Raw genomic sequence first — 24,845 nt, 5'->3', positions numbered from 1 at the left:
CATGCTTTCGCAAACAGCCGTTGCCCTGGCCGTATACAATCCTGGCAAAATGTTAAAGCTGAAGCAGCGAATTCGGGATAATGGTTACCTCTGGACAGAGAGGCAGGGGCGTGAGAGAGGGCTTCATTGTGATCTGAAATTTTTCTTTAAATTCAGGGCCGCAGATGGATGTTCGTTATATGATACGCTATCTGCTACAACAAATACTTACGTTTGTTTATTTTGCAAAATATTTTGAGAGCGAGCGAGAGAGCGCACACGCACGAGTTGGGGAGGGGCAGAGGGAGAGGGAGAGAGAGAATCCCAAGCAGGCTTCACGCTGATGGGGCTCAATCCCACGACCACGGGATCACACTCTGAGCTGATATTAAGAGTCAGGCGCTTAACCAGCTGAGCCACCCAGGCGCCTCTGTTTACATTCATTTGTTATGTATATTCATTTATTATTTATATTTAGCTCCTTGTGCACAGGGGCAAAGGAAATTTGGGAATGGATTTCTTAGGCCAGAGGGCATATAGACTTTTCACATTCCTAGGTATTGCTGGACCTCTCCCGAGAGGGATTATCTCCTTTACTTTCTTACTAGCAGGTGCATGCGAGTTGATGTTGGCCCCCATCTTTGCCAACCCTTGGTAGTATCGTCCAGGCCGTTCTCTCTCCGCCCAGGTCGCCAGAAAAGACGGGAGGGCAGTGAGGGAAAAGGACAGCGAGGTTTTAAAATTAGGATAACAGTGGCAGCTCTGAGGAATTTCCAGTTACGTGTGTTTTAACGAGGAAACGCTTTTATTTTCTGCGTTGGTGAAAATAACTTCTGTGGGGAAACCATTGCATTTTTACTCTGAAGTGGAAGACTTTTTTTCCTTCCCTGTTCGCATTCTTAGCAAATAAGTAGAATAGACCAATTAGCAAACTAATGTTCTAAATGTTCACTTGCAGTCAGTTATTTTTAACTGTTTTAAACAGCACAGAGCATTGGGTTTATTCCTCTTGCTTTTCAAAGTTTCGAATTTGCTAAAATGAACTGAAAATGTGACACAGCTTTCTGGGTAAGGATTGATCAGAATTTGTTTTTGCCACTCGAATATGCATTTTCTAATGGGCAAAGTAAGCTATGGGAGATGTGGTTTACCTTTTAAAACAGCTAAGACACGGGACACCCGGGTGCTCAGTCGGTTGTGCATACGACTCTTGATTTCAGCTCAGGTCACGATCTCACAGTCGTGGGATCGAGCCCCACGTCGGGCTCCACACTGGGCAAAGAGCCCGCTTAAGATTCTCTCTCTCCCTCCATTTCCTCTCTCTTTCTCTCTCTCTCTCTGCCCCTCCTCCTCCCCCCCGGGTCAAAAATAAAAAAACCAAAAACAAGAAAACAAGACAAGACATAAAGAGGAACGTCAGCCATTTTATGTTGTCCTTTGCATTCACAGGTGGAAAAGGAGAAGTTCCACAAATCTCAACATTGGGGCTTTTGCAACAATGTGAGGATGCTGGTGAGTGAAGATAAACCTGGAATAGGTGGAGAACTGCTTCCTGGGCAAAAGATGAAGCCTAAATACAGTGACTTTCCTAAAGGAATGGGAAGCACCGTGCCATCCTGGATAGCTTTTGATAAGCAGGTGAGTCACCTGACATTGGGAACCATGCAACCTTAATGTAAATGTTAAGGCTAGTTCTTTTGAAAGGACACATTCAAGAACAAAAGTACCCTTGGGGCGCCTGGGGGGGGCCTGGTCGTTAAGCGTCAGGCTCTTGGTTTCTGCTCAGGTCATGATCTCTCGGTCCGTGAGTTCGAGTCGCACATCTGCCTGCTTGGGATTCTCTCCCTCCTTCCATCTCTTTCCCTCTCTCAAAATAAGTAAACTTTAAAATAAAGGATAAAAGTACCCTAAACAAACAAAAGTTATCCCTGCTTCTCTTTCTGACCAGGCACACTGGTTGCCGGTGAACAATGTTCACCTTCCTTGCCTAATGCTTAGCAGCTTTCCTGTCCTCTCCTCTCTGTCCTTCTGTGGCCACTTAGAGTCTGGTCAGAGTGTCACTTTGGCGCAGTGAGTTGCCAGTAACTAAGTCATTTTGTTTGATTTGAAATGTGCCATCAAATAGCCACAGAAAGATGTCTTCTCTTTTCTGCATATTAATTATGGTTCCCCCTCCCTGAGAACCAAAGGGGGACATGGCAAGAATTCTAGAAGTGAAGGAAAAAGGTGCCCTTATGGGATAAGAATCTGAACTTTTTAATGTGTATGTTTGTGCACGTAACACACACACACATAATGGCGTAACACACACACATAATGGCGTATTGATCACTGAGCGAGGCAATCCATTTGAATATCTTAAAAGGGACGAGGATCAAGGGGCGGCGGTGGGGGGGGAGGACACAAGGTGACCAGTTACTTCCCATAAGGCAGCAGAATGGATATGTTGTGTTTATCACACAACCCTGTGTCATGGCCTCCTGTTCTGTTCTCCAAAAAGGGACCCGTTATTAGATTATTTAGGGTCCTGTAATTAAAAAATAATTCAGGACTAGATAAAGAATTCAGACCTTAATATGCTTAGTTTACCGGGTGGTTTTTTAGCAGCCTTAGCATGGATTAGTTGGCAGTTCTTTGATTCCAATTAAAATGTCTTCAAATTTGGTAAAAAGTGACATATTCTGTGTCATCTGTGTTAGAGTTGATCAATTAGAGCACATTTTTTTTTTTTTTTTTTGAAGCCCAGTTCTGACACTTAACGGAGATCTAACAGACTGCAGGGGAGGCTTCTTTCCGGGGAAACCATCTCTGCTTTGAACATGAACCATTATTTCTCTCTTTCTCTCTCTCTCTTTAAATGTTTTAAAAAATTATTTTCCGTCCCTGGCCCAGTGCAGGACGCAGAGTTCAGAAGCGATTTCTGGGCTAGCTTCCCAGGACGGATCATGCATGGTTCCCTGTTATTATGGATCTCCTAGGTGTTTGCACATCATCATTCTGGAATATTTCATTTGCGAGGGACAAAGAAAAATTTCTCTTTTTTACTTCTTGTGTCAAAAAGAGGGTATTGACAGTAGTTTAATCCACTACTGAATAAGTAATGCTGTAGGTGGCAATATATTAAACTGTTCTCTTGCACTGAAAGTAGAAAATTCATTTTATTTCATGTTTTTCTCAATATTTAATATGTGCCTTTCAAACCTATTTTGCAGCCCTTTACTTATAAAATTATGTAGAATATTTCATGAAGTTGGAATAATTTTAGCTTCAACCTACTTGAGAAAATGAAGAGCTTGCTCATTTTAGCCTAACTAAATGCAACATAATTCTTTCAGTTATTTTGTTGGTCAACTTCAATTAAATATTCATTGAGCTTTAAATGAGACACGAAGACTATGAAATATTTACGTGCTCTGATGAGATTGTGAACTACAGACTGGCTCCTGGTTAATACCCAGAGCAAATTATAAAGCGCTTTCCACATTCGTGGTTCAACAAAACAAGTCAACACCTGTTAATCATTTTTCTTAAAAATGAGACATTTTTCGCTCGTCGCCAGTTTTTCTGCTAGCTTTTCATCATTGCAGTTTATCTAGGGTTACATTCTCAAACCGCAGAAAGTAGAAATCAAGGCAGTTCTTTGGAAAGTGTATTGAAATCTAATGTTTTTTTCAAGTGTATTTCTTTCAAGGGAGACAGAGACGGTGCGAGCTGGGGAGGGGTAGAGAGAAAGGGAGAGAGAGAGAATCCGCAAGCGGGCTCCACGCCGTCAGCACAGAGCCCGATGGGGGCTCAGACTCACGAACAGTGACATCGTGACCTGAGCCGAAGTCAAGAGTCAGACGCCTCACCGACTGAGCCGCCCAGGCGCCCCTCGATATCTAATATTTGTAATAGATGCCCCTGGCACCCACCCGCCCAGATCCATGTGTTGCGTGTTGCTCCTGGCCGAGGAGCATTGGCATCAGTGCCCGGAGAAACCTGGACGGTTGCGCTGGCCCCTTCACCACAAGAGGAGGCAACAGATGACTGATGATTGGTCAAGGGCAAAAAGATGAGCTGCTTCGGGGCGCCTAGGGGGATCAGTCGGTTGAGCATCCGACTTTGGCTCAGGTCATGATCTCAACAGCTGTGTGCGTTCGAGCCCCACGTCGGTCTCTCTGCCGTCGGTGCAGAGCCCGCTTCAGATCCTCTGTCCTCCCCTCTCTCTGCCCCGCCCTGCCGCACGCTCCCAAAAAACAAACAGATGCTCAAAAACAAGACCAAAGCGAGCGTCTTCGAGGCCGGACAAGTCCGTAGTGTGGATTTAGGCCCCTGCCCGTTTGTGCGTCAGGCCAAGGCTAAACTTTACGTGAGATTGCACTCTTGCTTGGCTCATTTCCCTTCCCTTGGGTGCTCCTCTCACTCTTCAGACGTGTCTCCTAAGAGTGTGCCCATAATAAATCACATGGACCTAACTCCCTGTTTCAGGCCCTGCTTCCTCAGAGCCCAGCCTAAGACAACCTTCTGGGTTTTATCTGTGCTGCGGGCTCCGAGCTGTCCGCACAGAGCATGACGCGGGCCTCAAACTCGGGAACGGGGAGATCATGACCTGAGCTGAAGTCGGATGGTTAACCGGTTAACCGACTGAGCCACCCAGGCGCCCCACTCTCCCCTTCATTCTTACGGAGGGAGAGTGTTCAGCTGCCCGGGGCTTCTTGAAGCCAGGGCTGGCCGGGCGACTCGCTTCTGGCCAGCGATGGCTGGGATGAAGATTTATTGGGGAGGGCTCCTGGGAAAGTTATTTTTCTAATTAAAAGAGGCCCAGTGGATCTGTTTTTCCTGCTCTGTGTCCTACCTTTGTTTTCCTGTGTGGAACCAGGACATAATTCTTCAGCCATCTTGTGAGCACAGCAGGTATTAAAGGAGCCTAGCGCCCTGCTGGCACCATGGAGGCGCGGTTTCAGGCCCGGGCTGCCTCTTTCTGGACTTTTGTCAGATGTTCTCAACCCAGGGAGGCCTCTGCAAACGCGTGGAGATGTTTTGGGTTGTTGAGGCAAGGGGGGCCCTTGCCCCGGGTGCAGAATTCAAAGAGCACCCCAGACCTCAGGAATCAAGAGAGATAATATTTTAATGGACCGTCTTGAGGAAGCAGAGTTAACGCCCACATTCACGATGAACAAAATAGCAATATTTTATATAAAGACCGGCTCAGTAACCGCCATGCTGTAATACCGATTCCATCTTTCTTTAACATTTCGGCATTCTGATGTTTGGTTTCTCGTGGAATTCTTGCATTCCTTTGGATGTTTTAAATCGCCTTGCCCTTGGGCAATCCGTGGTCCAGAGGTGCTGCTGCTCTTAAGTAGCTGGGGGCCAGCTGTGTATTTTACATCCTGCAGTATGGGGAGGGCAGCCCCAGACTGGGGACGAGAATGGTCTTCCTAACACGCCAGTCCTGCTGCCACTGAGAAACACAGTCCTACTTGCCAGAGCCCCCTGGCGTTCGTTGGCGGGATTTATGCAAATGGTCAAAACAGTTTTGTAAGATACCGCGCCCGTGCCTCCCCGCCCCCACCCCCCCCCCAAAGACTAGCTGTTTCACTGAATTCGTTTAAATTCAAGCAAGCACATATTCACCCACGCCAATTAGTGCCAGTCGTTATCCCAGCACCTCCGCGAGGAAGAAGCAAACGTGGATGATTGCTCTCTATAGATGAGGAGTCATTTGTAAGAAGCAGGCAGGGACTAGGGTTCTGAGGCCGTGTGTTGGAGGCACTGGAACTAACTACCTGTGTGACCATGGCTTTGTCACTTCGCCTCTGAGTCTCCGTTACCTTGACTGTAATGAGAGCCTGGGCTGGCTGATTACTTTTTTTTAAATTTTTTTAAAAAGTTTATTTATTTTGAGACAGAGCAAGCAGGGAAGGGGCAGAGAGAGAGAAAGAAAGGGAGAGAGAGAAAGAGAGAGACTCCCAAGCAGGCTCTACACAATCAGCACAGAGCCCGATGCAGGGCTGCAGCTCACAAACTGTGAGATCATGACCTGAGCTGAAATCAAGAGTCGGACCCTCAACCAACTGAGCCACCCAGGTGCCCCTGACGGACTCATTTCTAAAGCCCTTTAACCTCCGGCGGTCCATGCTCAAGACTTTTTAGGCTTAGTGTGTGACATGTCGTCTGTGACTCAAGGCAGATTCTGTTTGTTCATCCTAGAACTGAGCCCACATCCTGGATCTCCTGGCCTGGGGTTCTTTCTAATGGCACCAGGTGCCTAACGTTACTAATTGAAGTTTAGCATTTAGTAGTTGACGACATGTTGCCGTTGTTCTTGTCTATGATCTACCATTACTTGCTTTTATGAAAAGTCAGACTAGTTAGAAATACTCCAATGACTGAATGTTTTTAGGACTTTTGTCTGGGTGTTAAGTGCCATTTGTCTCAACTCTACAATTATGCCCTCATTTCTTTTCCTTTGGCAGTGGCTCCTAGTTAGCCTAATTGGTTCGCTATTTTGCAAATGACTCTATTATAGTAAGTGGCAGGATAAAGGTTGATCCTATGGGGATGCATGCATTTCAAAATATTATTTCATTTTTTCCAGCTCTTGTAAACATAATCATTGTAATCAGAAGTACGGGCCACAGAGTTAGAATTTTAATAGCTTTGCATTCATGGACATGGGGTTTGTGGTACGCTGTGTGTGAATCTTTACACTTTGAACAATATAAAAATAAATATTTAAAACACGATCTCTGTAGCGCCTTGATTAGTTTTTTAAAGGTTTAAAATTTTTACTTTTTTATTGACGTGTAGTTGACATATGATTTGTTGGTTTCAGGTTTACAACATAGCGATTCACCAATTATATATATTAGGAAGTGATCACCGTGCTAAATCTAGCTACCATCTGTCACCATACAGAGTTGTTACGATGTTCTTAACTATGCTGTAGATTACATCCCGGTGTCTTATTTATTTTATAACTGTATTTCTGTATTTTAATCCCCTTCTGTATTTTGCCCATCCCTCTACCCACCCCCTCCCTTCTGGTAACCACCATATTATTCTTTGTATCTATGAGTCTATTTCTGTTTTGTATTGTTTGTTCATTCGTTTTATTTTTTAGATTCCACATATAAATGAAGCCCTACAGTATTTGCCTTTCTCTAACTTATTTCACTTAGCATAATGCCTTTTGGTCCATCCATGTTGTTGCAAATGGTAAGATCTCATTCTCTTTTATGGTTGTATAATAAATATTCCATTATATATATATGTGTGTGTATGTGTGTATAATGGAATATTTATTATATATTTATTTATGTATATTATATATTAATATAATTATATATTATATATAATTATATATAATATATATTAGATATGTTTATATTATATATTATATATACAATTATATATTATATAATAATATAATATATAATAATATATATTATAATTATATAATTATAATATATTATATATATGATTATATAATATATATAATCATGTATATTATAATTATATAATATATATAATATATATTATATATTATATATAATTACATATATAATTATATATATATTACATATATTATATTATATATAATATATGTAATTATATATAATATATAATATATAATAATTATATATAATTATAATATAATTAATATAATATATAATATATATTATATATTGTATATATTTATTATATATATTATATATAATATATTATGTATATATGTACACACATATATACATGCACATACACACGCACATATACATATACACACATATACACATATATACATATATGTGTATATACATACACATATATACACATATATATGTATATATACATACATATATACACACATAGACACACATAGACACACAGACACACATAGACACACACACAGAGACACACACACAGAGACACACACACAGAGACACACACACACACACAGAGACACACACACACAGACACACACACAGACACACACACAGACACACACACAGACACACAGACACATACAGACACACACCACTTCTTTATCCATTCATCCATTGGTAGACACTTATGTTGCTTCCATATCTTGACTGTTGTAAATAATGCCGCAGTGCAGGGAACATAAGGGTGTGTATATCTTCTCAAATTAGTGTTTTCTTCAGATTGATAGGCAGAAGTGGAATTGCTGGATCATATGGTAGCTCTAATTTTTAATTTTTTGAGATCCCCTCCACACTGATTTTCATAGTGGCACCATTTCGCATTCCCACCAACAGTGCATGAGGGTTCCCTTTTCTCCACATGCTCACCAACACTTGTTATTTGTGGTCTTTTTGATAATAGCCATTCTGACAGGTGTAGAGTGATATCTCATTGTGGTTGTGATTTGCGTTTCCCTGACGATTGGTTATGTGAAGTTCTTTTCATCTGTCTGTTGGTCATCTACATGTCTTCTTTGGAGAAGTCTGTTCATGTCCTCTGCCCATTTTTTCGTTGGATTGTTTTTTTGATACTGAGTTATGTGAGTCTTTCATATACTTTGGATGCTAACCCCTTATCAGTTATATTATTTGCAAATACCTTCTCCCATTCAGTAGGGTGCCTTTTTGTTTTGTTGATGGTTTCCCTCACTGTGCAAAAGCTTTTTACTTTTATGTGGTTCTGTTTGTTTATTTTTGCTTTTGTGGCCTTTGCCTGAGGAAACCCAGACTGATGTCTAAGAGCTTATTGCCTATGTTTTCTTCTAGGAGTTTATGGTTTCTGGTCTTGCATTTAAGTCTTTAATCAACCTTGAGTTTATTTTCGTAAATGGTATAAAAAACTGGTTCAGTTTCTTTCTTTCTTTCTTTTTTTTTTTTTTTGCATGTAGTTGTCCAGCTTTCCCACCACCATTTGTGGGAGAGATCATCTGTTTCCCATTGGATATTCTTGCCTCCTTTGTTGAATATTAATTGACTATAAGCGTGGGTCTTAGTCACGTGGGTTTGTTTTTGGACTCTATTCCACTGATCTACGTGTCTGTTTTTGTGCCCGTACCTTACTGTGTTTTGATTACTACAGCTTTGTAGCATAGTTTGAAATCATGCAGCTTTGTTATTCTTTCTAAAGACTGCTTTGCCTATTCAGGATCTTGTGTGGTTCCATATGTATTTTAGGATTATTCTAGTTTTGTGAAAAATGTGCCATTGGCATTTTGAAAGGGATTGTATTGAATCTATAGATTGCTTTGGGTGGTATGGACGTTTCAACAATGTTAATTCTTCCAATCCATGACCATGGTATGTCTTTCCATTTATTTGTGGCATCTTGATTTTCTTTCATCAGGGTCCTAGTTTTCAGAGTTTACCTCCTAAGTTAAATTTATTCCTAAGTATTTTTTTTCAGTTTTTCAATTCAGTGTTTAATTTCAGTTCCAGTATAGTAACACATAGTGTCATATTCGTTACAATATAGTGTACAATATAGTGACTCAATTCTATACATTACTCAGTGCTCATCAGAACGAGTGTGCTCTTAATCACCGTCACCTGTTTCACCCATCCCCCACCCACCTCCCAGCTGGTAACCATCAGTTTGTTCCCTATAGTTAAGAGTAAACTTTGTCTCTCCCTCTTTTCTCCTTTGCTCATTTGTTTCGTTTCTTAAATTCCACATATGAGTGAAATCATGCGTTGTCTTTTTCTGACTTCTTAACAATGTACTCTCTGGCTCCACCCATGTCATTGCAGGCATATTTTTTTTTTTTGGATGCAATTATAAGCGGGATCATTTCCTTCATTTCTGACAGTTCATTATTAGGGCATAGAATGCAACAGATTTCCGTCTCCTGATTTTGTATCTTGCACCTTCACTGGACTTATTTATTCTAATAGTTTGTTTTTGGTGAAATCCGTAGAGTTTTCTGTGTAAAGCATCCTGTGATCTGTAAATAGCAGTTGTAATTCTTCCTTTCCAACTTGGATGCCCTTTATTTCTTTTTCTTGCCCCATTGCTCCGGCTAGGATTTCCAAAAATGTGTTGCAGAGAGGAGGGGGGAGTGAGCACACTTGTGCTGCTACTGATCGTAGAGGAAAAGCTTTCAGCATTTTACCATTGACTACGATGTTAGCTATGGGTTTGGCATATGTAGCCTATAATGTGGCATATTATGTTGATTGATTTGTGGATATTGAATCATCCTTACATCCCTGGACTAAATCCCACTTGAACTTAGCGTATGATCCTTTTATGTACTGTTGAATTTGGTTTGCTGATGTTTTGTCAAAGTTTTGCATTTACGTTTATCACGGATTCTGGCCTGTAATTTTCTTTTCCTGGGGTGTCTTTGGTTTGGGGGTCAGGGGAATGTCGGTCTCACGGAATGAGTTGGGGAGGGTTTCTTCTTTCATTTTTTTTGCAATAGTTTGAGGAGGATATTAGGTATTCATTCTTCTTTAAATGTTTGGTAGAATTAACCTGTGAGGCCATGTGGTCCTGGACTTTTGTTTGTGGGAGGTTTTTTGTTTTGTTTTGTTTTGTTTCTTATTTAATTTCACTACTAGGGATGGGTCTGTTCAGATTTTCTATTACTTCCTGTTTCAGTCTTAGAAGATTGTATGTTTTAGGAATTTATCTGTTTCTTCTAGCTTGTCCCATTTGTTGGCATAAAATTGTTTGTAATAGTCTCTTATGATTTTTTTGTATTTCTGTGGTATATTTCTCTTTTATTTCTTTTATTTATCCCCTCTTTCTTTTTTTCTTGATGAGTCTGGCTAAAGGTTTATCAATTCGGTTTATCTTTTCAACAAATCAGCTCGTAGTTTCATTGATCTTTTCTGTTGTTCTTTTTAGTCTCTATTTCATTTTTTTCAGCTCTGATCTTTATTATTTCCTTCTTTCTACTAACTTTGTCTCCTTCTATTTTCTTTGCCTTCTGTTAATCTTTGTTTCAAAGTCTACTTTGGGGGCGCCTGGGTGGCTCAGTCGGTTAAGCATCCGACTCTTGGTTTCAACTCAGTTCAGGAACTCACGGTTCCTGAGTTTGAGCCTCGCATCCTGCTGTGCGCTGAGAGTACAGAGCCTGCTTGGGATTCTCTCTCTCTCTCTCTCTCTCTCTCTCTCTCTGCTCCTCGACCCCCAACTCTCTGTCTCTCTCTCAAAATAAATAGATAAAATTTAAAAAAGTATTTTGTCTGATGTAAGTATTGTTACCCCAGCTTTCTTTATGTTTCCATTTGCATGGAATATCTTTTTCCATCCCTTTACTTTTTAAAAATTTTTTATTCTAGAGAGAGAGAGAGACTCTAGAGAGAGAAAGAGAAATGACTCTTGTCCATTACTTTCTTCTTCTTTTACTCTTACCTTGTGGTTTGGTGACTTTCCTTACTGTTATGTTTGAATTCCTTTCTCTTTTATTTTTTGCGTGTCAATTATAGGTATTTGGTTTGTGGTTACCATGAGGTTCCTATATAAAATGTATATAACGGTCTATTTTATTTTTTATTTATTTATTTTTAAATGTTTTTATTTATTTTTGAGAGAGAGGGAGCCAGAGCATGAGTGGGGGAGGGGCAGAGAGAGAGGGAGACAGAATCTGAAGCAGGCTCCAGGCTCTGAGCCATCAGCCCAGAGCCTGACGCGGGGCTCGAACTCACGGACCGTGAGATCGTGACCTGAGCTGAAGTCGGACGCTTAACCGACTGAGCCACCCAGGTGCCCCATATACTTTCTATTTAAAGAAGTTCCTTTAACGTTTCTTGTGAGACTGGTTTGGTGTTGATAAATTCCTTTAGCTTTTTCTTGTCCAGGAAACTCCTCATCTCCTTCAAGTCTAAGTGATAACCTTGCTGAGTAGAGTATTCTTAATTGTAAATATTTTCCTCTCAGCAATTTGAATATATCATGCCACTCCCTTCTTCCCTGTACGGTTTCTTCTGAAAAATCAGTTGATAGTCTTATGGGGGTTCCATTGTGCGTAACTTGTTTCCTCTCGTGTTTTTAAGATTCTCACTTTATTGGGGCGCCTGGGTGGCTCAGTCGATTGGGCATCTGACTCCGGCTCAGGTCACGGTCTCACGGTCCGTGAGTTCGGGCCCCGCGTCGGGCTCTGTGCCGACAGCTCGGAGCCTGGAGCCTGCTTCGGATTCTGTGTCTCCCTGTCTCTCTCTGCCCCTCCCTAGCTCGTGCTCTGTCTCTCTCTCAAAAACAGATAAATGTTAAAAAATAAAATAATAAAAAAAAAGATTCTCACTTGAACTTTATTCGCACATTGATTGTAATGTGTCTTGATGTGGATCTCTTTGGGTTCATCTTGTTTATGACTCTGTGCTTTCTGGACTTGGATATCTATTTTCTTTGCCAGGTTAGGGAAATTTGCAGCCATTATTTCTTCAGATAGGATTTTCGTCCCTCTCTTTCTCTTTTCTCCTTCTGAGACCCCTATAATGCGAATGTTAGCACACTTGATGTCGTCCCAGAGGTCTTTTAAACTGTCCTCATTGAAGGTAATTAATTGCTGTTCTGATCGGGTGATTTTTAAAAATTTATTTATTCACTTTGAGATAGAAAGAGCAAGCTGGAGAGGGGTGGAGAGAGGGAGAGAGAGAGAATACCAAGCAGGTTCCACACTGCCTGCGCGGATCCTGATGCGGGGCTCAGACTCCCGAACGTGAGATCATGACCCGAGCCTAAATCTAGAGGCTTAACCGACTGAGCCACCCAGGCGCCCATGAGCGGGTGGTTTCTACTACTCTGCCTTCCAAATTGCTGATCCCTTCTTCTGCATCCTCTAATCTGCTGTTGATTCTGTTTGGCGGTGTATCTGTGTGCTTTGTGCACCCTCTTGCTGTGGCTGGGTTGTGACTGTTGGGGACTTGCTGGGCCGTGGGGCTGGCTCTGAGGTCCAGCTGGGACAGCCACCCCGGAGGGCACTAGTGGGTGGGGCAGGGCCTCCCCCCCCCCCCCCCGAGGCTCCACAGCCTGCCACCTGTGCCTGCTGGGTGTGGTGGGACGGGGAACAGGTTGGGAGGAACATTGGTGTTGGCCGAGTACATCCAACCAGGGTGACAGGGTGGGGAGCCACTTGGGTTGGGCTCCCAGCTAGGGCAGGCGAGCGGATAGGGTGAGTCTGTGGTCGAATGTGGTGCCAGCACAGTAGATGGAGAGGTTAAAAAAAAAAAAAAAGGCACCTGCCAGTGCCTGGCCTGCTAGGTATAAGGGAAGTTTAAAAAAAAAAAAAATGGTGCTTGTCAGTGCTTGTGTTCCCAGGGAACGTTCCAACAGATCCCTGCCCCCCCCCCCCCGGGACACACCCCACACTTAGTGGATCTTCATAGGTCACCCGGGCACTTTTCAAACTACTCCCTGTACACTGAGACTCGAGGGTCTCTGTTTACTCCTGCATTCGGGCCTTCCTGCACGTAAGCCCCGCTGGTTTTCAAGGCCAGATATGGGGGCTCATCTTCCCAGCTCGGGTCCCCTGGGCTATGGAGCCTGATGAGGGGCTTGGACTCTTTGTTCCCTAGCGGCAGGCCTCTATGGTTGTGAGAACACTCCTGCTTATGGGTCGCTGCGCTGGGGGGGGGCCCGGGGGGGGGGGGGGCGGGATCCCGACTGACCTACATCTCTGCCCCTCCTACCTTTCTCGAAGTGCTTTTTTGTGTTTGTCTTTTGTTGTGCTAGGCTAGGCTTCAGTTCGTTCTCAGCGTTCTTCTGTGCGTAGTTGTGGATTTTGGTGTGTCTGGGGGAAGAGGTGAGCTCAGCATCTTCTTACTCCGCCATCTTGATACTGTCTCTTGATTGTAGATTTTTTTTTTAATGTTTATTTAATGTTTATTTTTGAGAGAGAGACCGAGCGAGTGTGTGTGTGTGTGTGTGTGTGTGTGTGTGTGTGTGTGTGAGCAAGCAGGGGAGGGGCAGGGAGAGAGGCAGACACAGAATCGGAAGCAGGCTCCAGGCTCCGAGCTGTCAGCACAGAGCCTGATGCGGGGCTCGAACCCACGAGCTGTGAGATCATGACCTGAGCCAAAGTCGGAGGCTCGAGGGACGGAGCCACCCAGGTGCCCCTAGATTGTGTTTTTAATTGAACAAGTTGGCTTATTACTGCTGTGAGAGAAGACACATACCCTGAGTTATCGAGGGATGTCTAAGCAAGCAGGTGTTAGAAAAGATTTACTGTAGGATCTGGGTTTGTGTTAGCTGATTTGGGGGAGGGCTTAAGGAGGTGGGGTCTTGCTCTGGATTGGGCTCTGTCCGGAGGCAGAGTACTTTTACGATTGTGTATCTTCATGCACTTCATTCATAGTGACTCCTGTGATCTAGGAGAGGAGGATGTTTGGCACTTTGTAGTTTGGACAGTTTTCACGTTCTGTCTGTGTTCAGAGTTCAGACATGATTATGGAGCGGACTTTATTTTTGTCTCGATCCGTCATAATGGATCACAAGCGGTCTTGTCTGAGGCCGGTGTTCTCGGAACGTGTTCACGTTCAACAGGAGGACGCCAAGGCCTGGGGTGGCTGCCTTTTCCTTCTCGCCCAACGCCAGCCAAGAGTTTGGATTTTCCTACAGGGCTCTCAAGGAGCAATCGAACGCATTAGAATCTCATTTGATTAGCAAAGAGCAACACGTGAACACAGATGCTGGAAGTTTTGCCCAAAGCCACTTGGGAATGTTAAAACCTCTAATTAGAGTCTATAAAAATAAAATACAATTCCATTTGCAAAAATAACTGGAAAATGTGCCAGATACTCTACCTTTCCGCCAATACGCCAAATGTCAAATGAAAATTTTTCAGTGGGTTTATGCAATTTTCAGATTATCTGAATTCTGTTAGAATCATTTCAGAAAAGACACCGATATGTATAATCATAACACAATGGGATTACAACACATTGCAATTTAAATCCCAGGCTTTACATCATGACTCCATTAATCTTCAGCCAGTCTCAGGAAAGCACTCCAAAGGCTCGCCTGGAATCAAACGTATCATGCCCCAAATTCCCAACGATGCATTCTGCCTTTAGCATTAAGTATAAAACACAAAGTTCCATTCTTTAAGTGTATGTTAAAGTGATAGTTACCAATTTCATCCTACAAAATGGGTTCCTCTGATCTTTTTTTTTTTTTTAACATTTATTAATTTTTGAGAGACAGAGAGCATGAGCTGGGGAGGGGCAGAGTGAGAGGGAGACAGAATCCACAGCAGGCTCCGGGCTCTGAGCTGCCAGCACAGAGCCCGACACGGGGCTCGAACTCATGAACTGTGAGATCATGACCTGAGCCGAAGTTGGACGCTTAACTGACTGAGCACCCAGGCGCTCCTCTAATCTTTTTTTAAAAATTTTTTTAACATTTCTTTATTTTGGGGAGACAGAGCACAAGCGGGGGAGGGGCAGAGAGAGAGGGAGACACAGAATCCGAAGCAGGCTCCAGGCTCTGAGCTGTCGGCACAGAGCCCAACGCGGGGCTTGAACTCACAGACTGCTAGATCATGACCTGAGCCACAATCGTATGCTACACTGACTGAGCCACCCAGGCGCCTCCTCTAATCTTTTGAAATTCAAAAGACATGTAACAGAAACAGAAACCCAAATTGGGACTATATGTTTCTCTCACTAAAGAGGAGAGAGTTCTTTTTCCCCTCTTTTCTAAAATCTAGAATGCTAATAATTTATGATTTATAATAATTTATGATTTATAAGAATCTACTTATTAGACGAAATTTTAAGACCATCTCCTCAGGCCTAAACTTTTTATCAGTAACTAGGCCTAGGGCTTATTCTCATTAGCCCGAAGTTAAAATCGTATTTTTCATGGAATGTTTATGGCTTAAAAAGATCAACAGGGGGCGCCTGGGTGGCTCAGTCGGTTGAGCGTCCGACTTCGGCTCAGGTCACGATCTCTCGGTCCGCGAGTTCAAGCCCCGCGTCCGGCTCTGGGCTGATGGCTCGCTCAGGGCCTGGGGCCTGCTTCCGATTCTGTGTCTCCCTCTCTCTCTGCCCCTCCCTCGTTCATGCTCTGTCTCTCTCTGTCTCAAAAATAAATAAAACGTTAAAAAAAAAAAAAGATCAACAGTAGCAAGTGTTGGGAAAGGATATGGGGAAACTGGAGCGATCATATGTTCCTGGTAGGACTATAAAATGATACTGCCATTTTGAAAGAAAGTTTGGCAGCTTCTTAAATACTTAAACCGATACTTACCACGTGACTCAGTAATTCCACTCCTGCAGATCTTTCTAAGAGAAAGTAAAACATAATTAGTGGCACGTGAGTGGCCCAGTTGGTCAAGCATCCGACTTTTGATTTCGGCTCAGGTCATGATCCCAGGGTTGTGGGACCGAACCCCTGCATCAGGCTCTGCGCCGAGCGTGGAGCCTGCCTGGAATTCTCTCTCTCTTTCTCTCTCGCTCTCCCCCTCTGCCCTTCTCTCCCATTCGTGCACATGCTCTCTCTCGAAAATAAACAAAAAAACCAATTAATGAAGCAGACAAAACCTTGTACGGGAATGATTATAGCATTATTACTCATGATAGCCCAAACCAGGGAATCGCTGCTATCTGCATTAACCGATGAGCCGGTAAACCAAATGTGGTGTAACCATTTCAGTGGAAACTCTTCAGTTATCAAATGAAACTACGGAGACCTACTGCATCATAGATGATCCTCAGAAACATACCAAGTGAAAGAAAGCAGACGCAGAAGACTTTATGTTGTATGATTCCGTCTATCTGAAGTGCTAGAAGAGGCAAATATATCCGAGAAAGCAGATCAGTAGTTGCAGGGGGCTGGCAGCGGGAGGGGGAGCTTTTGAGGAGGGCGACTGAAATGTCCTAAACCGCATTGTGAGGATGATGACACAACTCTATAAACTTACAGAGTCACTGAACTGTATCCTCACAAGAAGTAAATGTTATGATCTACGTAGTTGAATATATTCGTTTGCTAGGACTGCTATAACAAAATACCATAGACTTAGTGGCATAAACCACAGTGATGTATTTTCTCACTGTTCTAGAGGTTCGAAGTCCAACATCAAGGTGTCATGGGATGGTCCTCTGTGCACACCAGTTTTTGGTTTTGTTTCTGGTTTGTTTTTTTTTTTTTTTAAACATACAGTCTTTGTCATACGGACGACTTCATATGACTCCAAAACGAGGAGTTGCCGTGCGGTTTGTTGACTTACATTTTTGGCTGATGTACATTTTGTTCTGAATTTTTAAATCTGTTGAGTAATGTTCATTCGCGTACTTTCTCTCTCTGAATACAGACTAGCTGCAGGTTTATTAGCAACATTTACAAACTTACCTTCCTCGATTTTGTATTTGCAGAATTCTGCCCTATGTGAGTTCACCCTTTGTAACAGTGATGGCGGGTTATAGTAGAACATGTTGACTGTATAATCTGTTTTTTTTTTAAATTTTATTAAAAATTCTTTTATAATGTTTATTATTGAGAGAGAAGAGCATGAGCATGGGAGGGGCAGAGAGAAGAGGGAGACGCAGAATCCGAAGCAGGCTCCGGGCTCTGAGCTGCCAGCACAAAGCCCGACATGGGGTTCAAACTCAGAAACCACGAGATCACGACCTGAGCCGAAGTCTGACACTTAACTGACTGAGCCACCCAGGCGCCCCAATCTGTGTTCTTTTTTAAGAAATTATTTTTGAAATAATTCTTGACTTACAAGAAACGACAAAAATGATACAAGGTAGTTCTTCTGTTCTCTTTTCCCAACGATAACAGCTTCTATAACCACAGTACATTATCAAAACCAGGGAATTGACATTGGTAAAATACTAAACTCGTGGACCTTATATGAATTTCACCAATTTTTACATGCGCACCTATTTTCTTCCTAGTTTATAGTTCTCTGAAGTTTTATCATATGGATAGATCTGTGTAACAACCACCACAATCAGGATATGGGATAACTGTACTTCTTTCGGATTTTGTGGCTTGAGTCTTCAGGGTGGTCAACTTTAATTTCTTAAAATCAACTTCGCCGAGGGAGGAATAATTTTGTATGTGCCAAAACATGCCCATTTTAAGCATTAAGATCCAGGAGTTGTGACAAATACCGGGATCTGTGTAACCATCCCCTCCGACACCATACGGAGCTTCTGTTCCGCTTTAGGAAGTTCCCTCGTGCCCCCTTCCATTCAGCCCTTCGTCCATTGCTTAGACTTCCATCACCATAGATGAGTTTTGTCTCTTCTTTTCTTTGTTTTTTTTCTTGTTTTAGAAAAATCCCCTTTAAAAAAAAAGTTTGTATTTATTTTTGAGAGAGCGAGGGAAGCAGAAGAGCCCGATGCGGGACTTAAACTCACAACCTGTGCGATCACGACCTGAGCTGGAGTCAGACGCTTAACCCACTGAGCCACCCAGGTGCCCCTAGTTTTGTCTGTTCATATAAATGGGAGCCTTCCGCTGTGTCCTCCTTGGAGTCTCAGTCACTGTGACTTAAGACTTGAGGCACAGCTTTGAAAGTATTTCATACGTAAACAAAGTGCAGCCAATTCATGTCATAATCTACTGTGGCGCTCTCTGAGTGTTTGTGTAATCATTTCTCGTTCTCTGGATTGATGGCCCTTTATTTTTAAACACGCCAGTCTTCTATTTTCAAATAAATTACTCTCCTAAGCCCCTTCAGAGGTTTTTTAAAACATTTTAAAGCATTAGAATTGTCCATATCCTTCTATTTATTTTAATTATTCTTTTCCATTTAAATTCTCATTCTTCCTATGAAATTCCTCGTGCTGTTTAGTGTGGTAATAGTTCTTTTAATAAAGAGAGTTCTCCAGGGACACATGTCATTATCGTAAACCTTTTATCAGAGGTTTAACTAATTGGGGGAGCATGGTTGTTTCCAGGACCTCAGAAGTGGGGAGGGGGGGGCAGGGAGAGCCAGAACGCCACATTATGCAAAAGGAGGCCCAGATGCTTACCTCCATTTTTTTTTCAATGTCCCATTTCCTTTCCTCTTGTCCCCTCTCTCAACCTTTTCATGCCTTCTTCTTCCATTCTTGTGACCTTTTTTCTTTTTTCTCATTTACAGGACTTTCTGTCTTTATTCTCATTCTCTTTACTTTCATTTTTTAAAAAAAATTTAATTTTAATGTTTGTTTATTTTCAGAGAGAGAGCGAGCAAGCGAGGGAGGGACACACAGTGGGAGACAGACAGAATCCCAAGCAGCCTCTGCATTGTCAGTACAGAGCCTGATGCAGGGCTCGAACTCTAACCGTGAGATCATGACTTGAGCCAAAATCAAAAGTCAGATGCTTAACCGATTGAGCCACCCAAGTGCCCCACTTTTTTTTTTATTTTTTTTACTGTTTATTTTTTATTTTTGAGACAGAGACAGAGCATGAACGGGGGAGGGTCAGAGAGAGGGAGACACAGAATCTGAAGCAGGCTCCAGGCTCTGAGCTGCCAGCACAGAGCCCGACGCGGGGCTCGAACTCAAGGACCGCGAGATCATGACCTGAGCCGAAGTTGGACGCCTAACTGAGTGAGCCACCCAGGCGCCCCACAAGTGCCCCATTTTTAAGAAAAAATTTTAGAGCGAGAAAGTGTGAGCAGGAGAAGGGCAGAGAGAGAGAGCTTATCTTTTTTTTTTTTAATTTTTTTTTAACGTTTATTTATTTTTGAGACAGAGCATGAACGGGGGAGGGGCAGAGAGAGAGGGAGACACAGAATCAGAAGCAGGCTCCAGGCTCCGAGCCATCAGCCCAGAGCCTGATGCGGGGCTCGAACTAATGGACCGTGAGATCTTGACCTGAGCTGAAGTCTGACGCTTAGCCGACTGAGCCACCCAGGCGCCCCGAGAGAGAGCTTATCTTAAGCAGGGCTCCCTGCTCAGCACGGAGCCAGATGCAGGGCTCGATCCCACAACCCTAGGATGATGACCTGAGCCAAAATCAAGAGTCGGACATTCACCTGACTGAATCACCCAGGTCCCCCCTCCCCCATTCGTTTTGATTCCTCTTCCATCGTGAGCGTCTCATTTAACTTTCTTCCCTCTCTCTACTTTTATCTTCCTTTGTTTTAGGGCTTGCAGTTGCCGATGACCTCTCTTAGGAGAGTATAACTATCACGGTCCTCGTTGTTGGCATTGTTGTTATGCCAGGTCTTTTCCCTTCCCTTTACCCCTCGGGTTGGACCCTGGGTGTGTACGTCACCCCAAATGGAGTGTTGTTTGAAATGAACTCTGTGTATGGGTCAGGTACGCCTCCGGAACGTGGTGCTCCTGCAACACCCCCCAGTGCGAGGCTCTTTGGTGTAGCTTTCCGGTCAGACAGGTGGGTTCAGAATGTGGATTTATCACTTATTGCCTGTTTCTTCTTGGCTATGTTTTTTGTTTTTTTTAATTTTTTTTTTTTAACGTTTATTTATTTTTGAGACAGAGAGAGACAGAGCATGAACGGGGGAGGGTCAGAGAGAGGGAGACACAGAATCTGAAACAGGCTCCAGGCTCTGAGCTGCCAGCACAGAGCCCGACATGGGGCTCGAACTCACGGACCGCAAGATCATGACCTGAGCCCAAGTCGGCCGCCCAACCGACCGAGCCACCCAGGCGCCCCATCTTCTTGGCTATGTTTTTGACTTCCCTTGGTCTCAATTCCCTTATCTGTCCAGGATGAATAACAGACCCCCCGCCCCCTTAGAGTTGCTGTGGGCATCAGATGGACAGTGCGTGGCAAGTGCCCCGCTCCTAGTAGATAGTCACGAAAAAAATAAGTCTCCTCCTTTGCCAATATTTGGCTTATTTTCTTACATGGGGTAGAGAGGGTGGTGGTCCTAGGGGAAGGGAGGCATAAACCGGGTCTGTGCCAGCCATCACCTGTGCTGCAGGGTTCTGGCATTCTTCTTTGGCACAAATTCTGCCATGTTCCGGAAGAGTAAGTTTGGACGTGCCGCCAGTGAGACAAGTGACTTCTAAACCGTAACCATTAAGCTGTTGGTATGTTGTTCCTTCTAGTTGTTTCCTACCGTTCCATTTATGCTATGGGTATGAGGATACTTTCAACGAGTCTTCTATCCCTTAAATAAGAGATTTTATCATGTCTACTCTGTTTTAGCAGATTCTCACCTAATGGCCTTTTAGGAGGAAAGGTGCTAAGTAATAACCTGTATTATTATTTTATTTTTCCATCATTCGGAACTAATAGCAGTCAGTGATAGACTTTGACAACTGTGTTTACGTCCCGACTATTCTGAACTTGCACTCCAAGATTTTACGCCATCACCATCTAGGTTCTAGAAACTTCTACGCCCTTTACTTCCTTTGCGGTCTACTTGTTCTCTTCCTTTTTAGCTTAAAATTGGAAACCTGTTTTGAGCGTATGTTACTGTCTTTCTCTGTGGTTGTACTTGCTGATTTGATTTCATCTGGTATTTCAGATCATTTATTTTTGCATTTGTGTTTGAGTGTCAAAAACAAAACTGGGGGCACCTGGGTGGCTCAGTAGGGTAAGCCTCCGACTTTGGCACAGGTCACGATCTCACGGTTCATAGGATCGAGCCCCTCATCGGGCTCTGCAGTGACGGTGTGGAGCCTGCTTGGGGTCCTCTCTCTCTCCCTCTGTCTCTGCCCCTCCCCTGCTTGTGGTCTCACTCTCAAATAAATAAATAAACTTAAAAAAAAAAACCCTGTATTTTCAATTCTGGTCGTTGACTTTTATAGTCAGCTTTATTAATTGAAACTTTGGTTCTCACTGATGCATAATGGGGATAATGTTCTTTTTTTTTTTTTTTTTTTAATTTTTTTTTCAACGTTTATTTATTTTTGGGACAGAGACAGAGCATGAATGGGGGAGGGGCAGAGAGAGAGGGAGACACAGAATCGGAAACAGGCTCCAGGCTCTGAGCCATCAGCCCAGAGCCTGACGCGGGGCCCGAACTCACGGACCGCGAGATCGTGACCTGGCTGAAGTCGGACGCTTAACCGACTGCGCCACCCAGGCGCCCCAATGTTCTTTTTTTTTTAATGTTTATTTTTGAGAGAGAGAGAGAGAGAGAGAGCGCAAGCATGAGTGGGGGAGGGGCAGAGAGGGGGACACAGAATCTAAAGCAGCCTCCAGGCTCCGAGCTGTCAGCACAGAGCCCGACGTGGGGCTCGAACTCACAAGCTGCGAGATCATGAGCCGAAGTTGGACGCTCAACCGACCGAGCCACCCAGGCGTCCCTTGCCCGGCCTTTTCTTTGAACATACTACCATGCTGTGACTGGTTCACACTTGGCTTATTATTTGAGTTACGTCTAAATGTTAACTCACTATATTCTATGTTTTTGTTTATGTTCAAGCAAATAAGAGAGCCACCATTACACTCCGTCACTGTTGACCTAGGTCCCATCTCCTTCTCAAATCCTCCTGCCATCAGCCCCCTTTCCAAGGCCACCACTGCTATCCTAGTTCCTGTCTGTCACCTGGAGAGTAGCCTCTTCAGGGACATCGCTGCCTTCAATCCGATCCTCTTTCTCAACTGCCCACGCTGCCATAACAGTTAACTTTCTAAAATGTTTCCAGGGGCACCTGGGTGGCTCAGTCAGTTAAGCATCTGACTCTTGGTTTTGGCTCAGGTCATGATCTCATGGTTCATGAGATCGAGCCCTGCGTCGGGCTCTATCCTGACAGCACAGAGTCTGCTGGGGACTCTCTCTTCCTCTCTGTCCCTTCATTGCACGCTCACGCGTGTGTGCTCGCTCTCTCAAAATAAATAAACTTAAAAAAAAATTAAAATGTCTACAGTCCTTTGACCTAACTTTGTGTGACCCAGGGACCACCGATCTTTTGGCTTCTGTGCTTTTGCTAAATCTCCTCTGCTCTCCCTTTCCCACTCGGCGTTCTGCCCCACAGAATGACTCGCAAGGCCCCACACACGCTTGGCACATGCTGTTCCCTCTGCAGAGAATGCCCTTCCCCACTTGTCCATGTGTGCAGCTCCATCTCTCCACTCTGAAGACCCATTTCAGATGTCACCTCCACTGTGATGCCTTTTGTTTGTTTCGTAATGCCTTCTTCTTGACGCTCTCAGGTATCTTGGCGTATCCCCCTCCTACTAGAGCGTTTTCAGACTCCTGTTAGCATAGCCCGATTACGCTTCTCTGTGTCCTCCACCGAGCTGGAGTGTGGCGGGGTTTCGGGGGCAGTTTGGGAGACCGTGGTTCACCGGTGGCCTCCGAAGCTAGGCGGTTGCCGTTCTAATCCCAGCTGCCCCATTCTCTTACCTTGAGACCTTCGGTCACTTAATGTCCTAAACCTTGATTTTTTTTTTTTTAAATTTTTTTTTTCAACGTTTATTTATTTTTGGGACAGAGAGAGACAGAGCATGAACGGGGGAGGGGCAGAGAGAGAGGGAGACACAGGATCGGAAACAGGCTCCAGGCTCGGAGCCGTCAGCCCAGAGCCTGACGCGGGGCTCGAACTCAGGGACCGCGAGATCGTGACCTGGCTGAAGTCGGAAGCTTAACCGACTGCGCCACCCAGGCGCCCCAACCTTGATTTTTATACAACAGCAATCACCATAACACCTACTTTATAGATGTGTTGGGAGATGTGAATGAGGTAGGGTGTAAAAGCCCTTTACGTGTTGTCTGATCCATTTTAACTATGTGATCAGTGTTGGCTATTTTCACTTATCTTTGAATCTCAAGAGTCTAGCGTGGCACTCGGCCCATAGCAGGCACTCAGCAATGTATGCCGAGTGGATTTTAAAAAATATGATGGGATCTTTAGCTCTCTATCCAGGGCATTATAATTATTTGGAGGCACCATACGCCGTTCTGGAGTTACTTGCGTATAGTCTGATCTCCCTTACCTGACGGTACAGTCCCTGTACCTGGAGGGATTGTCTTGCGTGTCGTACCCTTCACACACAGCTTTGAATTTGGCAGGTGCTTTGTAACTGGGTTGGTCTGGTGTCGCTTTGCTTTTGATCAACGAGCCTTTCCGTATTGGGTATGCATTTTGTGGTCTCAGCTGCCAGTGCCCTTGTGGGAAGTAAGTAACCTACTTTGAAACCAGCAGGAGGATCCAGTGTACTGGGGAGTCCGGTTTATTGGGTAATTATTAGAAATATAGAATGGATTATTTTGATTGGAAGAGAACATGAAAGTCCTCTTATCAAAGCATCTTTCTTCTGAGTCTTTCAGGTAGAATCCAGCCTTTTTAAAGTACATATCTCCAAATTATGGCATGAAGGAGTGTGTCTGCTTTGGTTCTGGTATTATTTCCTCGGGGAAATATATATATGTATGTGTATATATATATGTATGTATATGTATATATATAGGTATGTATGTGTGTGTGTGTGTGTGTATATATATATATATGTATATATATATATATATATACACACACACACACACACAGTATATATACACACACTTGATGTATTTGATAAATTTCACATATATGTATTTTTTTTTTACCAAAGATTTTCCCTTTATCTTTTGTATCAAATATTTCAGTATTCTGTTGTTGCTCTTCAGTTTACAAAATGCCATGATTAGCAACGTGGTTTCTGTTGGATGAGGTGATCCCTTTTTCTAGTTCTAATTATTTTTCCAGGAACTCTGAGTTTAAGCAGTGGGTCTGAGGCTTTCCTCTTAGTAATATCAAGTGTTTTTTCATCGCCTTGCTCAATAGATTCAATAAGGATGTGAAAAGACTATTTTAGATGTGGTTTTGACAGTATTCTTAAGCTTCCAGCTTTGCATCCTACACCGATTTATATATTATTCAGTATTTTTATACATGCATTTTCTCTCCAAAGCTCTGTTATATATACATAATTTTCTTAGTCCTTTAAATAGTGCTGCACTGGCCTGTGGTTAGCAAGTGTTGATTTTCTAATTTTTTTGCTGCAAGGTTAACCAGCAACTGAAGAGTTTCAGTGGTTTGCAC

General features: G+C 43.3%; 1 protein-coding gene across 2 annotated transcripts in view; it reads left to right on the top strand.

Annotated features, from left to right (window-relative positions):
- The window catches only part of EFHC2 (EF-hand domain containing 2), a 202,536-nt gene that overhangs the window by 23,247 nt on the left and 154,444 nt on the right, over positions 1 to 24,845 (top strand). For both annotated transcript variants that reach the window (XM_047844969.1, XM_047844970.1), the window contains one exon: positions 1,429 to 1,617. In XM_047844969.1, coding sequence (XP_047700925.1) covers positions 1,429 to 1,617 — 189 coding nt within the window. The remainder of the gene's footprint in view (positions 1 to 1,428; positions 1,618 to 24,845) is intronic.

This window comes from Prionailurus viverrinus, chromosome X, assembly GCF_022837055.1.
Source record: "Prionailurus viverrinus isolate Anna chromosome X, UM_Priviv_1.0, whole genome shotgun sequence".
In the NCBI taxonomy this organism is placed as follows: Eukaryota; Metazoa; Chordata; class Mammalia; order Carnivora; family Felidae; genus Prionailurus; species Prionailurus viverrinus.
This window is presented reverse-complemented; position numbering and strand designations above follow the sequence as displayed.